At 42.6% G+C, this 19903-nt stretch overlaps 1 protein-coding gene across 3 annotated transcripts in view; it reads left to right on the top strand.

The window, feature by feature from the left end:
- The window catches only part of FAM135B (family with sequence similarity 135 member B), a 110937-nt gene extending 94124 nt beyond the window's left edge, over window positions 1-16813 (top strand). The window contains exons 9-14 of one of the 3 annotated variants that reach the window (XM_031669781.1): window positions 2478-2569; window positions 5697-5794; window positions 7421-7572; window positions 9681-9791; window positions 11510-11623; window positions 16292-16813. In XM_031669781.1, coding sequence (XP_031525641.1) covers window positions 2478-2569; window positions 5697-5794; window positions 7421-7572; window positions 9681-9791; window positions 11510-11623; window positions 16292-16497 — 773 coding nt within the window. In that variant the 3' untranslated portion in view covers window positions 16498-16813. Of the gene's footprint in view, window positions 1-2477; window positions 2570-5696; window positions 5795-7420; window positions 7573-9680; window positions 9792-11505; window positions 11624-16291 lie in introns of those variants that run through there. The other 2 variants (XM_031669782.1, XM_031669783.1) reach the window with 2 other exon arrangements.
- The last annotated feature ends 3090 nt before the right edge of the window (window positions 16814-19903 follow it).

Genomic DNA, 19903 nt, shown 5'->3' with positions numbered 1-19903 from the left:
AAGAATGAATGGAGTGAATGAATTAATGAAATTAATATATTATGGGAATGAATATGTTAATGAAATGCATGAACACAGTAATTTGAACCCATGAATTCATGGAATTCATGAGTTAATACAATGGTCTGAATAAAGGAAGAAATGGAGAGGAATGAATACATGTATTCATTTTGAGGAGCTCAGGTTAGTGGCCCAAACATTTTGCTACCTACTTTTATTTGCCTCCCACTTATAGAAAACTTTTTCTATACCAGGGACTTTGCTAGGTTCTGGGATCTGCAGGAACAAAACAAACTTTCTCACTCATCAACTCAATGTCATGCATGACCAGTCTGTACCTCTCGTGTGTATGACACTAAAGTAAAATGAGATAAGACTTTCAATATATTTGTTAAAATAAGACATCTGATCAGGCTATAGGCAATTTTTTCCATCATGCACATGAAAGATGAGGAATGTTATAAAGATAGAGAGGCTTCACCCATTTTGTACTGTCAGAAAATGGAGCCGTGGATCACATTATCAACTGGGCAGCAAGTCATGAAAACCACAACCGATACCAAGCACAGGGTGCTTCGGAAGATGAGTTCTCTACTTCAAGGTGCATCTGCCTAAACTCTGCAGAATTTTCAGGATCCACTTGTTCAAATTCAATTTCCAAGGGCTTATGTGTATTAACAGAGAGCTGAGTACATTGATAACAGTTATGAATATTGACACAACTCTTCATGTTGTACAAAAAACTCAAGATTTGTATTCTTATAAATGTTCTCAGTTTATTAAGAACACCATATTAAATCATATTTTCTGAGACAGTTGTAAGTTGCAGAAAGTTCTCTTTCCCTCAGTAGCTGAAGGAGAGGGGGCCATTTCCACCCCTTGCTTAACACTTTATGCTGAATATAAACACTTGCAGCTTTTGTTTTCCTAAGGCAGGCCCTGGCATATCATTAGGGAGCTTCAAACAATAGCAACAGTGGAACCAAAGAGCCTAATTTTACTGACAAAAATGGAAGAGGGAATGAACAATAATTAACATCATAACACAAAATGCAGAGATTTCCTTAAAAAAATGACCATTTTATGACTGTGACCCTGCAAGTTTGGGCATGTACTCTGACAGGACACCAACATGGGTGGTGTTTGGGCATATCTGAGTCATCCTTAAGCATCAGGGACAACCCCGAACACCTGGACTTCCCCCAATTCCACGTGGCACGTTCACCCTCCTTTGAATCATTGGGTAGTTTCGTAAAGAATGATATTTTCACTCACAGTTTACAGACTATTTTGGAAATATGACCTGTGGGGCATATTTACATGGTAAAGTAAGTGATTTATACATCTAAATAACCAGCTTCTAGCTTTCAACTCTACAGGGAACTTATTTATTTATTTATTTATTTATTTATATTTTTTTGAGGTGGAGTCTTGCTCTGTCCCCCAGGCTGTAGTGCAGTGGCACGATCTCGGCTCCCTGAAAGCTCCGCCTCCCGGGTTCACGCTACTTTCCTGCCTCAGCCTCCCAAGTAGCTGGGACTACAGGCTCCCGCCACCACACCCAGCTATTTTTTTGTATTTTTAGTAGAGACGAGATTTCACCATGTTAGCCAGGATGGTTTTGATCTGACCTGGTGATCCACCTGCCTTGGCCTCCCAAAGTGCTGGGATTACAGGTGTGAGCCAGCACTGCTGGCCTCTATAGGGAACTTTCAAGAAATAGGACAAACATTTATTAAGACATAATTGAACCCGTACGACCAACATTAAATGTATGCGTCACTATACTTGCATATAAACCTTATTCTGTTGTATTAAATCCATTTTTTTCACATGACTTTTATTTTGGGAATGCATTTCCTGTATTCTTCGTGCCTTGATAGCCTTGCATTCTTAACCTTTCATCCCTCTGCCCCGATGCTCACTGCTGTGCCTCCATAGAGCTTGCTTTGCTGTGACTTTTGTTCCCAAGAGACAGTCCTAGTCTATTTAGATCACTGTGCCATGATTGGCCAATTGGAAGGTAGGGGGAGGCTTGCAGATTACCTGTAAATGGCAGTACTAGATAGTCTTCTATTAAGCAAGTAACTGAAGACGGGGCTGGTAGGGGTCCCACTGTGCCCCATCAGCCATGCGAAAGAACCACTTGCAAAATGGGATTTGTTGTGGAAGAAGGGGAGGCGGTGTACCTCCCACCATTCCTGCATGCAGAGTGTTCACAAGTCACATGCTCACAGATCAGGGATAACTCTATCGAGGTGGGACTGCTAGAAAGGACCAGACTCTGAGTGTGGGGGCCCGAGGGGTGGCAGGAGAGCTGGGATTGTAGCTGTTTTAGTTGTTTATATTAACCACTTAACCAAAACTGAGAAAACCCAGTAGAAATGGGGGAAGAGGGAGAGAAAGAAATTCCTCGTATGTCAATATTTTATATAACTAACTACGGGACTGGGGTGGGGGTTATCTGTCATTTTTAGGGAACAGTGCAGACCTTCGACTGGTAAAGACTTTCATAGAACTGGGGCTCCCTGGAGGAAAACTGGACTTCCTGATGTCTGAAAAGAATCAGGTATGATGATAAAAACATCAGAACTGGAAGAACCCTGGATGCATGCTTATATGAGCCTCCTCAACACACCATGATAATTTATGGACACACACAGATAGGAGGAGACCATGAAAAGAAATGCTGGCCAGGCATTTGGATGAGTTGGAAAGAAAAGATGTGCTGTTTTATTTTGGGAGGGAGAGGAAAGGGTAAGAAATGAGAACATGTGAATCAGTTGACTGGAGCCTTTGCCTTCACAGGGCATTAGGGCGGGTGGCAAGTGAGAGCGTAAGTTATTTGGGTAATGACTCACTTCCCAACTGTTGGCACTCAGTTCTGCTGCCTTTACTTGGGCACCTGCTCTATGCAAAGTTGTGCACCATGCAGTACACAGAGGTATAGATGTTGAGGGAGAGAGAAGAAAATGATTTTTTGGAGCATCTGCGTACTCTGTACCTGATTCCTCATTTAACTTCATGGCAGTTCTATCACACGTTGATATCACCATCTCCTCACAGGAGAGGGGACGGAGCTTCTGGGAGTTAGGCAGGGTCCATGTCAGGCTGTCCTGGAGAGGAGGATACTATATGTGATCTCCAGGAAGATAATTCCTGTGTGCACCCAACTTTAATACATGAACAAATCTGACCCAGTGCTAAGAGAGAATGGCCAGGCGCGGTGGCTCGCACCTATAATCCCAGCACTTTGGGAAGCCGAGGCAGGCAGATCGCTTGAGCCTAGGAGTTCAGAAACAGCCTGGGCAACAAAGTGAGACCCTTTCTCTACAAAAAATACAAAAATTAGCTTGGTGTGATGGTGGGCGCCTATATTCCCAGCTACTTAGGAGGCTGAGGTGGGAGGATCACGTGAGCCCAAGGAGGTCGAGGTTGCAGTGAACTGTGATCACACCACTGCACTCCAGCATGGGTGAAAGAGCAAGGCGCTGTTTCAAAAAAAAAAAAAAAGAAAAGAAAAATCAAAAAAGAAAAGTAAAGAAAAGAGGATAACCAGGCCAGTCAGAGGAGGGAGCAGGGAAATGAGTGAGCAGCACTTGCTCACTTTGTGTTTGTGATTTGTGCTAGTGAGGTTTTCTTTTCAGGGAAGATAAGAATTGTTAGCAAGAGAGAGCCAGTCAGGAAATAATCCTTCCGGGTGTACACATCCAGCAACTCTCTGATGCAGCTTCATGGCTGCTGGGTTCAACCTGGAAACCTCAGATCTTTAGAGCTGGACCTTTACACAATTCACTTAATTGCAGGAGTTGGCCATTCAGTACTGATTATGCACACATTGTTACTTTTTGAAAGTTGTCTTGGCCGGGCACAGTGTAATCCCAGCACTTTGGGAGGCCAAGGTGGGCGGATCACGAGGTCAGGAGATCGAGACCATCCTGGCTGACATGCTGAAACCCCATCTCTACAAAAACACAAAAACTTAGGCAGGCACCTGTAGTCCCAGCTACTCGACAGGAGAATGGAGTGAACCCAGGAGGCGGAGGTTGCAGTGAGTCGAGATCGCACCACTGCACTCCAGCCTTTGCGACAGATCGAGACTCCGTCTCAAAAAAAAAAAAAAAAGAAAGTTGTCTCATCAGCAGGTCCACTTTCAGTATGTATTAATATACTTGGGGAGTTCCTGGTATTACTTTTAAACCTACTGTGATTTCCAAAGCATAGCTCATCATGGTCAACTCAGGCATCATAATTATAGACATTTGTTTAAATAATGTATATGTTGAATTAATATTTTATAGATGAGGAAATAGGCTCTGAAAAGTTAGAGAAAAAAAAGCAGCATCTCTCTTAGGTTACCTAATTTTTGTTTTTTTTTTTTTTTTTTTTGAGACGGAGTCTCACTCTGTCGCCAAGGCTGGAGTGCAGTGGCCGGATCTCAGCTCACTGCAGCCTCCACCTCCTGGGTTCAAGCATTTCTCCTGCCTCAGCCTCCTGAACTACAGGCATGCGCCACCACACCCAACTAATTTTTTGTAGTTTTAGTAGAGATGGGGCTTCACCATGTAAGACAGGATGGTCTTCATCTCCTGACCTCGTAATCCACCTGCCTCGACCTCCCAAAGTGCTGTGATTACAGGCATGAGCCACCGCACCTGTCCTATTTTATCTAATTTTTAACATGGCACTAAGGAGGTAGCGACGCTATCCCCCTTTAATAAATAAGGAGACTGAGGTTTAGGTGGGAAGCAACAGGTCCAAGGCGCAGATCCCATAAGCAGAAGAGCTTATGGTTCTTTCTTATTCCAGGAAGTCTAGAGACTTAGCAGTATGCTTTATTCTCTTGCGCCTCAAAGCTCATTGGATGGCAGGTGACAGAAACTCATAAAGGTCTTCTCTTCACCACTCCTATCCCCCAACACGTACTCCTTTCTTCACTGGATGGACATTTGTGAGACATCCTGCTCACTTTTCCTAGCTCTTGGCAGCCCATGATGTTATAGGACAGCTCCACATATGAGGGACTTTTCAAACATTTTTGGATATTGGCCCCAAATCTATTTCCCTTTGACTCTAAATCATGTTTCTAAAAGTTAGCCCTTGAGGTTATATAAACCAATCTAATATATCTTCCTTGTTGCTGCCCTTCAAACATTCAAGGACCTGTGTGGCGTTCCTCCTCTTCCTTTCATCTCCTGGATCCTTCCACTATCCATCCTAAGACGTGGGTGACTTTACGATCCTTCCCAAAGCTGACTGCATACTCTAAAGGCTATGCCACAGAAAGGGGAGGGCCTTTGGAGTCAGGCCTGTCTTGGTGTGAACCCTGGGTCATGTGAGGTGAACAGGCGGCCTCCCCTCCCAGAGCCTATTTCCTCCTCTGTGAAGCGGGGGCGGCAATCCCAGCGGCACGCTGACACTCCAGGCACATGGTGCGGCAGTCGGCACCACAAGCTTGCTACTTCACTGTCAGCCGCCCTCCCAGCTGAGTGTTCCTGAGCATCTCCACGTTTCTTCCTTAGAGCCCCAGCCTGTGGGTCTTTCGTCCTGAGGTCATATCCATCCTGTAGCCCTAACATCAGAGGTAGGCACACCCCCGTAGACACCACGGTGTTTAGTGGAAGAAGACAGGCTGTGCACAGAGCCCAGCCCCCACCACAACCATACCCAACACCTGTTCCTCTCTCTTCTTCCAGATGGACACATTTGCAGATTTTGATACCATGACGGATCGGTTGTTGGATGAAATCATTCAACACATTCAGTTGTACAACCTCTCCATATCCCGAATTAGGTAAAAGGAAACCACAGGTAGTGAATGCTGGGGGAAGAGGGGGGACATTTTTGAGTGTTTGCTGTATAAAAGAAATATTATGATGCCTTCTGTATACCACTGAGCTAAGCTAACTTGTGACTTTTAATAAATTATTTTTAAAGCAGAAGTAAGTACCAGGTCTGTTGTACACATTCATATCTGCCATAGTTTATGTCAGGGAGAATAAAAATTTTTGTAGTTCTGTAGAAAGAGTATTGGACTTAAAACAAAAATTCCTAGGTTTGAATTCTTGTTCTAACACTCACAAGTTGAAATCTTGTTTCTTACCATGTACCAGATATAGAACCTTTTGCAAGGTTTCTAAATCTCTAAACCTCTGTTTTCTTATCTATTAAGGGGAACTAGTACTGAGATGATGTGTGAAAAAGGCCAGGCGTGGTGGCTCACGCCTGTAATCCCAGCATTTTGGGAGGCCGAGGCAGGCAGATCACGAGGTCAGGAGATAGAGACCATCCTGGCTAACATGGTGTAACCTCGTCTCTACTAAAAACACAAAAAAATTAGCCAGGCTTGGTGGTGGGTGCCTGTAGTCCCAGCTACTTGGGAGACTGAGGCAGGAGAATGGTGTGAACCCGGGAGGCAGAGCTTGCGGTGAGCCGAAATTGCACCACTGCACTCCAGCCTTGGTGACAGAGTGAGACTGCATCTCAAAAAAAAAAAAAAAAAGAAAAGAAAAAGCAGAATGAGTTGCCCACCCCAAAGAGAGGGTTCCAATCAGCACTGCTTTTATTCTTACACTGTACCAACTGTTTCAGTGATGACAGTGCTAGTAAGCAGCTTGCATTTTTCATGCATTCGAATATGTAGATGTAGTGCTAATCCCTTGATATGCACTATCCCATTTAGTCTTCAGATATAAAATATTACTTCTTTATTCCACAAATGAAGCCTATAGAGGTTAGATTAAAAAAAAAAAAAGAATAAAAGAAAAGCTACGTAAGGCAGCTTCATAGGCTGACACTGACTTCTTTTCTTGGCTGGTTGTATGCTCATCATGAGTAGAAGTGGGGAGGTACAGCCTCTCATATAATAGACTCTCAATAAATAAGTATTTAACTTGAGAGTAATGATGCATTGAACACGTGGGCCTGTGAGTAGGAGTATGGCTGGAGCAGAGCCTGCAGGAGGGGGTCTAACAGCATGGGCTGTGAGCAGGTGGTTCAGTATATACACAGCAGGTGAAGGAGAGGATGAATGGCCTGCCAAGCAGGATAAGGACTTGGGACCTGATCCTATGAATGACCAGGAGATTTCAATGTTCAGAGGTGCATTTCAGGAAGGACCTTCCTTTCCCCTAGGTGGAATAAAAGCAGGCTGCTCTAACAGCATGAAGCTGGCTGAAATGCCCACACTTCTCCCCTGACTGGGCACAAAGCTCCCGTTCACAAAGACCCCATCTCAGGCTTCTCATGGTCAGGGTTTGGAAACCTGATGAGGATGAGTTGGCAGTCCCCATGCTCTTTGCCAGTGCCCCTACATTCAGTGGGAGGTGGAGGACGCTGGCCCCTGATGCTTCCAGCACTGCGCTCTTGGGCACCAGTGTTCACCGTCACACTCATGGGTACCCTTTCCGTCTCTCGACAGCTTCATTGGCCATTCTCTTGGCAACATCATCATCCGATCGGTCCTCACGCGGCCCCGGTTCCGGTATTACCTCAACAAACTCCACACGTTCCTGTCACTCTCTGGGCCTCACCTGGGAACCCTGTACAACAACAGCACCCTGGTTAGTACAGGTAAGACTCTTCTAGGACTCGTCATTCCTCAGAATTAATCTGGGGCCTCTGGGACCTGAAACTGGGGACAGGGGTTCTTCCAGATGAAACCCTGTGACTGTTGAGTCTTTTCCAAGCATGGCGTGGAGGGAGAGTCCTGGCCTTAGAGGTGCAGCCCTTGTGTCTGGGGGCTGAGTGAGGTGACACTAGATGTTTTCCAGGATCCTTTCTGCCTTCAAATTTCTGTGAAAAAAAGGCAGTGTCCCTGGAGTCGTGGTTGGAAAAGATTGACAAGGCACGGCATTGTGATGAAGAGAACAGGGACTCTGAATCAGGCCACCTGCATGACAAACCTGTGGTTAAGTCCTGACCAGGACACTCGAGGAAGACTCTGGCCTAGACATTTAATCTCTGTGCTCCTCAGTCTCCCTGTCTGTAAAATGGTGGTTATGTGTGTGTGTATCTGTGTTTGTGTATATGTGTGTATACATATATGTATGTGTACAAGCATGTATACCATATATGTATGTATACACATATGTGTTATGTAGGTACATATGTGCATGTGTGTATCATAGAATTGTTGACGAATTTCTGTGTTGAATTACACAGGGGAAGGAAATGAGGTTAACTCACATCTATGGGAGGTCAAATGTATCAGCAAGAGCCAGACAAAGAAGGACCTCGAATGACTCGCAAAGATGTTAGACTTAACCTGTAGACCTTGTAGATACTACCCACGAGATTTTAGCTGAGGAGGTGACATGGTTTGGCGTATGGAAGCCCAAGGAGGGCACTGAGTTTTACATGTAATAACAAATCATTTATTAGATCATGTTCTTAACAAATATCTCAGTAGTCCCTGATTGTTCAAACCCATTATGTGGCATTAGGGTCACCCCTGAGAAGCTTCCTTGTCCCTGTAATCCTCTAGGCCTCTGCCACTGTCCCCTGTCCTCTCCCAACACTCACATTATTTCCTCATGACCTGGTCAGTTTAGTTAGTTTGCTTTTAAGTTGTTTTAGGGCATACATGTGAACATGAGTTATCCGACACATTGGCACATAACAAATGGAAGTCCTTTCCTCTGCATTCTTTTCCTCCCAAACCAAGGAAGCCATTATTTGAACAGAAACAAATTTATTAAACTATATTTCCTGTCCCCCGCCCACAGTTATAATCTTGCAACATTATATTTTTTAAAAAGAGAGACTTTACTAATAATTTCTCCAATCTAGCATATCCAGAGTAATTTTATATATTTCGTTCTATTTATCTTTGCACACACACATTGACATAGCAGTCAGTGTAATATATGTACATACCATAGCTTGCTTATTTCCTTGTACTTCTATCAGATTAATTTGCTTGTTGTGGTTACATAATCCTTACACTCATCAATGTTAGTGTTTGCTTAAGCATAGCTAAACAGATGAGTTTTGTTTTGTTTTGCTTTTTGAGAGGGAGTCTTGCTCTTATCCCCCAGGCTGGAGTGCAATGGCACAATCTTGACTCACTGCAACCTCGGCCTCCCAGGTTCAAGTGATTCTTCTGCCTCAGCCTCCGGAGTAGCTGGGATTACAGGTGCCTGCCGCCACACCTGGCTAATTTTTTAATAGAGATGGGGTTTCACCATTTTGGCCAGCCTGGTCTCGAACTCCTGACCTCAGGTGATCCACCCACCTTGGCCTCCCAAAGTGCTGAGATTACAGGCATAAGCCACCATGTCCGGCCAACAGATGACTTGTGAAGTGAGACATTTATTCTAGCTTTACAGTATCCTAAATGTATCTGTAAGGATCATTTTTATATTCTTTTCGCATTGAAAATTATTACCCTAGGCTTCTTTTTCAGAAGGAGATTGACTGGATCGAAGAGTGTGGGTAGTTCGTTACTCCCAAGCCTATTGTCCTCTCATTTTTGCAGGATGATTTAAGTCCTTGCCACCAGTACATGAGAGGACAAATTTACCTCTAACTTCCCAATTATTTGCTAATATGCCTACTTCTCTCTTATTTTCAAGTTAACTAAAATTCGCAGTTTAACATTCATCTCACCAAAATTCCATCCCAATTATTTTTTGTTTTGTTTTATGTTTTTGATTTTTGTTTTGTTTTTGTCTTCCTAGGCTTATGGCTCATGCAGAAACTGAAGAAATCCGGGTCTCTACTGCAGCTGACCTTCAGGGATAATGCTGATTTGCGCAAATGTTTCCTCTACCAACTAAGCCAAAAAACAGGTCAGTGGTTTCCCCCACCGCTGCAGTTATGAGTTTGAGCTTGGAATTCAACTCCTGAGACACAAATGAGATATAATGCTACACTGATTCACTCACAGAAGGGCCTAGTCAGGAGGCCCAGCGCTCAAAGCCTCTTTGGCTCATTGGGAGGCCAACAGCTACCAGGAACTCAGCTCCTCTTGCCCATTGCCCATATGGCATGTGAGAGATTGAGCCAAGGTGCGTGTAAGATCATTTCAATAACCAGAAGCTGTAGATTCCGCTTTGTGCCAGTTTTTCAATGTTCTCATTGCGTAGGCCCAAGATCTGTGTGCCAGCTTCACCCAGGTTCAGGCCCATCTACACAAAAGGCAGATGCAACATTTTCCACTGGTGTTGACTGTGCAGTGGGAGATGGGGGCATTGTCAGGCAGGCCTGCTATTGTACCTGCACCCTCTCTCTGTCACATGGAACTGCATAGAGGTGTTGAAGACTCTGCCTGCTACATGGGAATGACCACAGCGGACAGCAGTAATGGTGGTCATTGCCGAGTGGTCCCCATGTCCAGTCGGGGAGTGGAGCAGCTGACTGATTGCCCTGCTCAGTCCCACCACTCAAGCTGGCCTGGTCCAGGGTCTGTTCTTGGTCACAGTCTTCCACCGTCCTGTAAACACTGACTCTGCTGATCCCTCTGTGCCTGTGAGTCTGGTGTAGCCACAGGCTGATCTGTGAGCCCGGCTGAGTTCCTCTCCTACTTCGTGCCTCTGTGTGTTGAGTTGAGCTCTTAGAGCTATCTTCTGTGGAGGAGGAGGAGGGAGGCAGGACTTGACAGAAGAAGGTGGGACTGCAGCATGATCACCGTAGAGTCCATCAGGGGTGTAGGAAGTGGCCCTGGAGAGCGATCCTGAAGGAAGGGGAGGGGCTGGCCATTACACCTTTGTTCTCCTTGCCCGTGTATTGGCCAGCTATTGAAGTAGGCTGCCCCCAGTGTGTGATGTCTGATGAGGGGAACCACTTCAGTAAGGGACACATGGCTAAGAGCTGACAGCCACCCACCCAGCAGGATGTGGGGAATGAAAAGGATGGCCTCAGTCCAGACGGAGTGTCCGGGTGGTCTGCAGTGATCTGGAGGTTCACGATGGGCTTTGAGGCCTGGAGGGATACACTGTGATATTGAATTTGAAGGGTTCTTCTGTCTACATTGTGGGGACAGATTGCAGGAAGGCAAGCATGGCTGCAGAGAGGTGAGTTCTGAGGCTGTTTTCCTAAAGCATGGGACGTGGTGAAGGCTGGAATTAGAGGAGGTGCTGGGGTTGAGGAGGAAGAAAAGGATACTCAGACTGACATCCTTATGAACTCCTTAATATTTCTATCCCCAAAAGGCTTTTACGATCTCATCCTTGTTGCTTATTTCTCTGTGTCCAGAGTAGCTTTCTGTGTGTCTCCTTAGCTTTCATGGCTGATGAGAACAGGCTTCATCTCCCCTCACAAATGCAAAGCCCCTGTGTAGTGACTTCTTTTTTCAGCCTCCCACAGGCCCCCACGATACCTCTGTGCCATCTGCTGTGCCTTGTTAAACCTCAGGACAGAATGTCCTTGTGCAGTGATACAACTAGTGTGTGGTGTGTCATCATTTTTTCTCTTTCTGGGACAAGTCTAGAAATTTGTGCGAATTTCCAGAGGGTGTTGAAGTCGAAACTAGCTGGGTAAAAAGTACTCATCTGGCTAATTGTTACAGGGCTGCAGTATTTTAAAAATGTCGTGCTGGTTGCTTCTCCCCAAGACCGTTATGTGCCATTTCATTCAGCCAGGATCGAAATGTGTAGAACTGCCCTCAAAGACAGACACACAGGTAAGCTACGTTTAGTTTTTGCTCAGGGACTTTCTGATTGGAAAAGCAAAAGTAAATTTGTGAAATTGACTATGCCTATTGGGAACACCTGGGCTGTAGGTTTAGTGCTGCATTTATCTTAGCTTCGTGATAGGATAAACTTAGCTCATCTTGATGTTATTGTGCCAGATCCTTCCTTTGTGTAATAAACAGTTGCCTGTTTATTAGATTATGAAACTTTTGTTCAGTCTTATTGTGTGCCAGTCACTGAAATTGATGGCTAGGATGTATAATTCAATGAGACAGGCCCTGCCCTCAAGGGGCACATTGTCTAGTTGGAGCCTCCACAAGTAATAGCAATGATAGTAAAATGTGATGTCAAAAAATAAAATAATGCCTAAGACATTAAGGCAACCCAGAAGTGGAACAGGGTGTAGGACAGAGTCAGACGAGGGTCCCTGGAGGTGACAGTGAGTTAGGTTTTAAAGGATAGGTAGGAATTTTCCAGACAATCAAGATGGATGTAGGCTGGCATTCCTGGTTTCCTTTGGTTAATTTGTTTAATTCTTGTTTTGGTTTTTTTTTAAACATGTTTGTAGCTTTTAATTTTGAAATAATTTTATACTCAAAAAGTGTTGCAACAACAGTGCAAAAAAATTCCTGTATACATTTCACTCCGATGCCCAATATTAGCATCTTACATAAGCATTGTACAATTATCAAAATCACAAAATTAATACTGATACAATATTATTATCTAATTTACAGACCTTACCCAAATTATGTCAGTGTCCACTAATGTCCCCTTTCTCTTCTAGAATCCAATCTAGTTTGTTTATTTCTATGTCAAGTATATTGATTATTTTTTAAGTAAATAGTATTTTTGTTATATATATATATATATATATTTTTTTTTTTTTTTTTTTGAGACGGAGTCTCGCTCTGTCGCCCAGGCTGGAGTGCAGTGGCGCGATCTCGGCTCACTGCAAGCTCCGCCTCCCGGGTTCACGCCATTCTCCTGCCTCAGCCTCCCGAGTAGCTGGGACTACAGGCGCCCACAACCGCGCCCGGCTAATTTTCTGTATTTTTAGTAGAGACGGGGTTTCGCCGTGGTCTCGATCTCCTGACCTTGTGATCCGCCCGCCTGGGCCTCCCAAAGTGCTGGGATTACAGGCGTAAGCCACCGCGCCCGGCCTATTTTTGTTATATTTTAAGGTACTATAAAAAAATAGTGTACCAAAGGTCCAAAGATTTGGTGCTAATATATAATTGGGTCTATTCCAAATTTTCATTGGTATCTAGAAAATCCAACAGGAATTTTGATGAAAAAATATTTAAAAATTACTTTTAATACATAAAATAGCATTGTGTTTTATACCATCTGGTACATGTAATGAAAAGTAACACAGGGAATATTCTAAAATGATTCTTTGTCTGATTAAAACGTTATAGAATATTTGAAAAAGTCAAACTCATTACATAATTCATGATCCTTTCTAACTCCACCTCTATTACTACCTACTTTCCATGTTCTTCTTCTAGTCTCTTCATGTGTGTTCATGATAAAAGTTATAATTCTGTGTCATGATTTGATTTAGACTAATATATTTATTTGTCCATGTTAATAAAATATCATAAATGCAAACACATTTTAATAATTATAGACTATATTTATGCATATACCATAATTTAATCAATAACTTGTTAATTACTACACGTATAGCTTGCTTCTGGAAGGCTTCCTTTTTAGTTATCATGTGATGAAAGACTTTGCATGCGTAAATTTTTAATACATCTACGGTATTTCATTGAAATAGATTTCTAGTAGTGGTATTATTGGAGGAAAATGTTAACGAAGTTGCTACTCTTAACGTTTTTTGCCAAATTCTCTTCTAAAATATTGATACCAGCAACACCTGTACTGTTAGAGTATATGGGTGCCTGCCTATCTCACTCTACTGTCTCTCAGATTAAATATTAATTTAAAGATATTTGCTTATAATTTTTCAGCCTTAATTTTTAAATATTGATGCTTTTTATGTATATTTTAATCAATTTTTAAATATTTTCTAATTACCCATGGGTCATCATTATATGCTAAGACTTGTGACAATAAACAAAGAGTTAATGAACTGGTTTTGAGTTCAGACTTGACTAAATTAAACAGCTGTTGTCAAGAGACAGCCAAACTGTTTCTTTGTGCAGGGATTTGTTAATTTTCCTTACCTAATTTCTTATCTCCCTGACATAGAGAAGTATTTTTGTTGACATTTCAACCTTGGTAAAGGCTTAAGAACAGAGTTCAACAACTGTGGTCCACAAGCCAAATTCAACCCCCCTCTCATTTTGTAAATAAAGTTTTATTGAAACATAGCCACGCCCATCATTTACATATTGTATATGACTGCTTTCATGCTAGAATTCAGAATTATGTTGCGTAGTTACACTGGAATGTCCTGGAAAGCCCTAAATATTTACAGAGAAAGCCTGACAACTCCTGCTCTAGCATAGCAAATTGTGATTGTTATGTGCTGGGCACAGTTCATGCACTTTGCTTATCTTATTTAATATTCCCAATGGCCTTTAAGGAAAAGGGAGTGTATCTTCAAAGGATATTAATATATGACTTAAATTGATTAATGATCCTGTTAGTCATCTTAAGAAAAAATCACCCTCTCTTTTGTTAAATTTATATTTTCTGTTACATTTTTACATGGGCATTAAAGAAATGTGGCTTAAGTGGTCAATTAAACAGATTGGAAGACTTGATGTGAAGTTTAGTTCATATGTGATTATCATTTTTTTTTCTGGAAGAAGTGCCAGTATTTTTATTTTTCAAAAATTCTGAAATAAAATACCTCTCAACCTGTCTGACTTCACGTAACCTTCCAATTTATTCTCTACATTGTCATGTAGATAATTTGCTCCTATCCCAAAAGTCCATCAATTTAAAAATAGTGCTGTATTTGAGAAAAAATATGAGTCTGCTATACATGTTAAAAAATATACCAGTGATGGCTTCCAGGACTTATGAAACCAATCAAGGTCTCAGCAGAAAATGATCTGGTTGAGTAATCACTACATTTTGAGTGACTTTTTTCTTTAAATAAATGACCTTCTGACCTTTATTGCATATACAATTTAAACAAATTATGGTATTTGTGTAATAATAATATGCTTCTATTTCCATTTATTGGCAATATTCATTTTTCTTGTTATTACATAATATTCACATACATCATTTAAAAAATATTATTACATAATGTTCATAAACATCATTTTAAAGGAGCACAGAATTGTTTAGCCCACAAAGCATGGTTTACTTAACTATTCCTTTGATGCTGAATTTTGGCTGACTTGCATTTTCCCTCGGAAAGACTATTTCATGCATAAAATTTCTGTGGCGTAACCTCACATCATATTATTGCCTATTGTAATGACCACTACTCTGAAACATTAATGGGCTCTTGGGAACGGCCATACCATTTGTTTTAACCCCAAATTCTTTTTAGCTGAATTGACATGGCTACAACCAAATCCCTAATTATTTCAATTTCATGTTTCAATTCCCTTTACCTCAAAGCTCCTACCAAGACCCTAAGAAGAGGGGGAAAAGAAACACCCCCAAATACATACCCCCGGCATAATGGGGAGTCTAGTTGTCCATCCCAGTCTCGGAAAGCAGACCTCTGAGTACTCTCCCCTGCTGATAACTGGAGGGAAAAGGAAAACGGTGTGAGTCCCTTCACGTGACATGGGGGAGTGTCCAGAGTGAGGCTGTGGACTGTTAAACTCAGAATAAGCTCTCTTTCATCTTCCAAAGTGACTGCTCTGCTGGCTTTGTAAAACAGACCCGGTTGTTTGGAATGGGTACCCAGAGGCTTATCTGACTTCCAACTTCCAATTACTGTCTCCAAGTTGGTCAAAAGTAAAATATCCCAGCTGTCAGGATCATTGCAGAAGGTGTCTGTCAATGATATAAAAGTTGTCATCAACAGTTTTTCAGAAAAGAAGAACACAGGGCTAAGAGGGATGAATCGTAGATCCAGGTGTGAGAATCTATCTAGTATTCAGCAATTCAATTGCACTGCATGGCTCCAAGACCCCTATGGCCTGATGCAAAATTGCAACTGTGTCACTTTCAGGTGGAAAGAGTCAATTCAGACTAACAATTGTAAAAACAAAACAAATCAACATAAAGAAAACTGCATTCTCCTTCTTTGGAATCAGAGGAGTCAGGTGAAATGCCACGTGGCTTGCATTATGCATGACAGCAGAAAATGTCTGCTTCTAACTCTCTATTGAGCTGTTTTTCCAACCCCAACGTCCCCTGAAATAGAACTTGAAACTCTGAGGGTCCTTTCTGCTGTATGCCTCCTTCTCTGCTCCCCTGCTGGGAGGCACAGCTATTATTGAGAAACACGAACACCGTTATCATAGCTTCTGGTGCATGGGTTCGCAAAGACGCTGTTCGGAATCCTCTTCTGACTTCTGGCTATTGTAATCTGACTAGACAAAGAGAACTTTGATTTTATTTCATATTTATTTCACTAACATTAGGAGGAGGTTGGAAACTGCTATATAACAGGTCTGCCCGGAAATAGAATTTCAACACACATCCGGTGATGTTCTCTAGATTCCACTGCTAACTTCTGCACTAGCTTTATATCCTTCTTCCCTACTTTACAGGGCCAGTTTATGCAGAAATGATCAACAACCTCCTGGGCCCTCTGGTTGAAGCCAAGGACTGCACTTTAATCCGACACAACGTGTTCCACGCCCTGCCCAACACTGCCAACACCCTGATCGGCCGAGCCGCTCACATCGCTGTGCTGGATTCGGAACTTTTCCTGGAGAAGTTTTTCTTGGTGGCAGGACTCAACTACTTCAAGTAGTGGCTTTGAGGGAGCGGGTCTTTGGTAATGCTTAAGATTGGTGGAGAGCTTTAGCTGAGACCTGCTTTTACAGACCTCACCATTTCAGAATGAAACTCCAAGGGAACAGCGCTGGGGGATGGAGGCTGGGGTGGAACCTGATATGAGAGGTGCTTTTGTTTTGGAGATTTGAGAAAGCTGAGCAAATAGACTACATGACAACAAACTTTGGTTGAATTTGTGTAGTTACCTGGAGTGTCATTCAAGATGTTTTCTAGGAAAAATATGAGAGAATAAACAGAAGACTTGGGAGTCGGTGAGCTCCCCTTGCTAGCCACGAATGGCTCACTGAGCGATTACTCCAATTTAACTAGACTTACCCAATATGTTACTAGCTTATAGCTTTATCATTTCTGACTAAGTGCACACAAGCATTTCAGAACTCAGGTTAATCTCTGTGCAGAAGTGGAACATATTTGTGTAAATAGAATCCTCAATAGATTCAAATGTGCCACTTGTTCAAGATGCCCATATTCATTTTCTCTCTTCATGTTTTCTAAACAAGGGAGCAAGGAATGCGTTACAAATCCCAGTTTTATTTCATAACAGCAGTGAGCAGGGTGACTTAAGGTAACGAGGGATAAAGGTGACACTATTGGTAAATAAAAGTTTGTTACAAAGAAGCACGACTCTAGGAATATACTGAATTATGAACAGTTGCTCCACCTACTTCCCCAGACTTCTTCTATGCAGAGCCCTGATCCACTAATTATTGTAGTGATTGCTTACATCTTTGTCTGTAGTAGGGAACATTGGGTGAGACTAACCTAGCAGAAGGGGGCACTGAGATGAATGCACACACGTGTGAAGCTCCTGCTGATACACTTCCAAAGACATGCTATGTTAGCATTTGATGCAATTGCAAAAAATTAAAACCATTAACGTGGCCAGCTGCTTCTCTCCATGAAAGGAGAAACACATCTAAATGGAGGAGTGCTGGATTAAAACCTCAGGGGAGCTCTAAGAAGGGTGCTGGTTATCTTTCAATAGAAATGTCTTCTTGCCTTAGGAAAATAAAGGGCTAGGAAAGGTCACTGCGTTGATAAAAACCAGTAGACGACAGGGACAAAAGTGAGATCAGATAGGAGGAGACCAACCAGACTGAAGACTCAGCATTAACTGTTATGGGTAAGTGACTCAAAGAGGAGTTTGGAAAATCACCAGGATGCTTAATGGTCAGGTCTCAAAGACTGAGTATGTTGTATGGGCTAAAGGAAATCTAAAGGATCATTTCGTTGTATGGAAGAGATGAATGAACCTGGACAGTAGGGATAAATAAGACAGGAGCCTCATCTTTGGGAGATCAAAACTCCTGCTTCTGCAAAAATCCCTTCTGAAGTGTGGAAACACATCTAGGACTAGGGTTTTCAGCACCTGGACCGTGACTGTAGGTCACTGATGCCATGGTAACAAAACCAAGTAAATCTAAGCTCATCTGAGAATTTTGGATCCTCTTATATTAACAACGTGACTTTGAAAAGTAAAAGCAGACCATGAGAATGAGTCCAGATGGGTAACTTTGCAGGAGTATAGACATGTTGGATTCTGTTTAAGAAAGAGAGAGTTGTTGAGGGAGAGTTGAATGTCTTGCAAAGGCAGAGTTCCACACAATGGATTTAGGGTTTCTCAGTGGGTCCTTTCTAAATGCTTATTATATCCTGGTCATAATGCGTATGGGTTCACTGAGTCCTCTGGTCTCTTTCCACTGGGAAGTTTTGTCTGAGCTCCCGAGTCAGAGCTGGGCATAGACTCTGGTTCCTCATGAGGACTGCTGTATTTGCTCTGTAACCTGGGAGACATTTGTTCCCTAGTCATGCAGCACATGATGTTGTGTTTCCTGACCTAGGCAAGTGCCCAGGCTCAGTACAGAACCATAAGTTGGTAGCAGCTTCTCCTTTCTGGCCAAATGATGGGCCCTGTCCCTCTGATGAGTGCATTTCATGTTGTGTTTCCAATTTTCATCAGCAATGTTCGTCATTCCCTGGTCCTTTGAAAGACTGTGTAGCCCGTGGTTATGGAGCTGGGATGAATCTGATGATCATCATCTTCTCCAATAACCAGATGCCATTTTTAACTTCAATATGCTGTCTGGACATAGTGAGAACTAATGGCAATAAACGTCCAGCTGCATGGTGCACCTCTTTTTTATGGGGGTGCTCTGCTGTCTTTGTAAACCCTCTCTGGCCTCTGAACATCTATTATAATTGTGTAGAAAGTACATCTCTATATTGTAAATAAGAGTGTCAAGTGTTGCGTGTCATGCCTCATTTGAAAAGGCTTTTTTATGTCTCTTTCTATTGAAATATAGATATCTAATATATAAATATATATACATAAAATATATATAAATATATATTATGTAAAACAGGGACATTCTATTATTGATTGTAAAAATTATAAACAAAATGCCTGCCAAGATAATGGTCTAGTATGTCTTCATTCTCTGCGTAATTTTTGTTTTTGTTTTTATGATTTGTTGTTTCCCAAAATGAGTTAGAAATAAAAATCACCAATATTGAGATTAATTGGAATTTGTTGTTTATGAGCCAAATAAATCCAGGGAAGCAGATATGAACCCAAAGTCGTCTTGGAGCAAAACAAATACCCCAATGGCATTTTGAAAGCAGAGGGAGTGCTATGAACCTGAGAGAAGGTGAAGAGAGAAAAGTCCCCTCTTGGCTTCTGCAGTTTACAGGTGTTTACTGAGCAGCTTCCATCCGTCTGTGCCAGATGGAGCACAGAGGTAAAATGCACAGTCCATGCTGATGAGGAACTCGAGGGAGATCCGGTCTTATCATTACAATGGGATATAACAAAAGCGCTAAGGAAGGCCGGGGCTGGTGCTCCTTGGTCTTAGGTATCCACTCCTTACTGCCTGGGGAAGGCCAGGAAGGAAGCGTTGAGAGTGAGACTTGAAAGGTGAGACGATTTACCTTGCACAGCCCGTCACTCCAGTGTGCACTCTTCCATTATATCATTCATTCATTCATCTGGCAAGTTTGTCTTGAGGACCTACTCTGTGCCAGGGATGCATTGGTAAAATTCAGTAGCTCACCGTCTAGCAAGGAACACAGCTGATCAAATGGGAAATCAAAGTGGGTGGCCCCATAGAAGGGGTATGATTCTGTGTGTGCTGGAGCAGGGGCATCCACTTACAGCAGGGATGTGGGGTAGAGGTGGTCAGGAAAGGCCTTTGGGAGGGTCTGGTGTCTAAGCTGAGACCCGAAGGCTGAGTAGGAGCCGGCTCTGCGAAGGTGGGTTGTGTGGATCCCTCCAAGAGGGACAGAATGAGCAAAGGGCTTCAAGTGAGAGCAGAGGGCTGGGAACCTTTGGCCACTGCAAAGGTAGATGGAGAATATGTTTGAGC

The sequence above is a fragment of the Papio anubis genome, chromosome 8 (assembly GCF_008728515.1).
Source record: "Papio anubis isolate 15944 chromosome 8, Panubis1.0, whole genome shotgun sequence".
NCBI classification, from domain to species: domain Eukaryota; kingdom Metazoa; phylum Chordata; class Mammalia; order Primates; family Cercopithecidae; genus Papio; species Papio anubis.
Note: the sequence above shows the minus strand (reverse complement) of the source record. Positions and strands in the feature narration are given on the sequence as shown.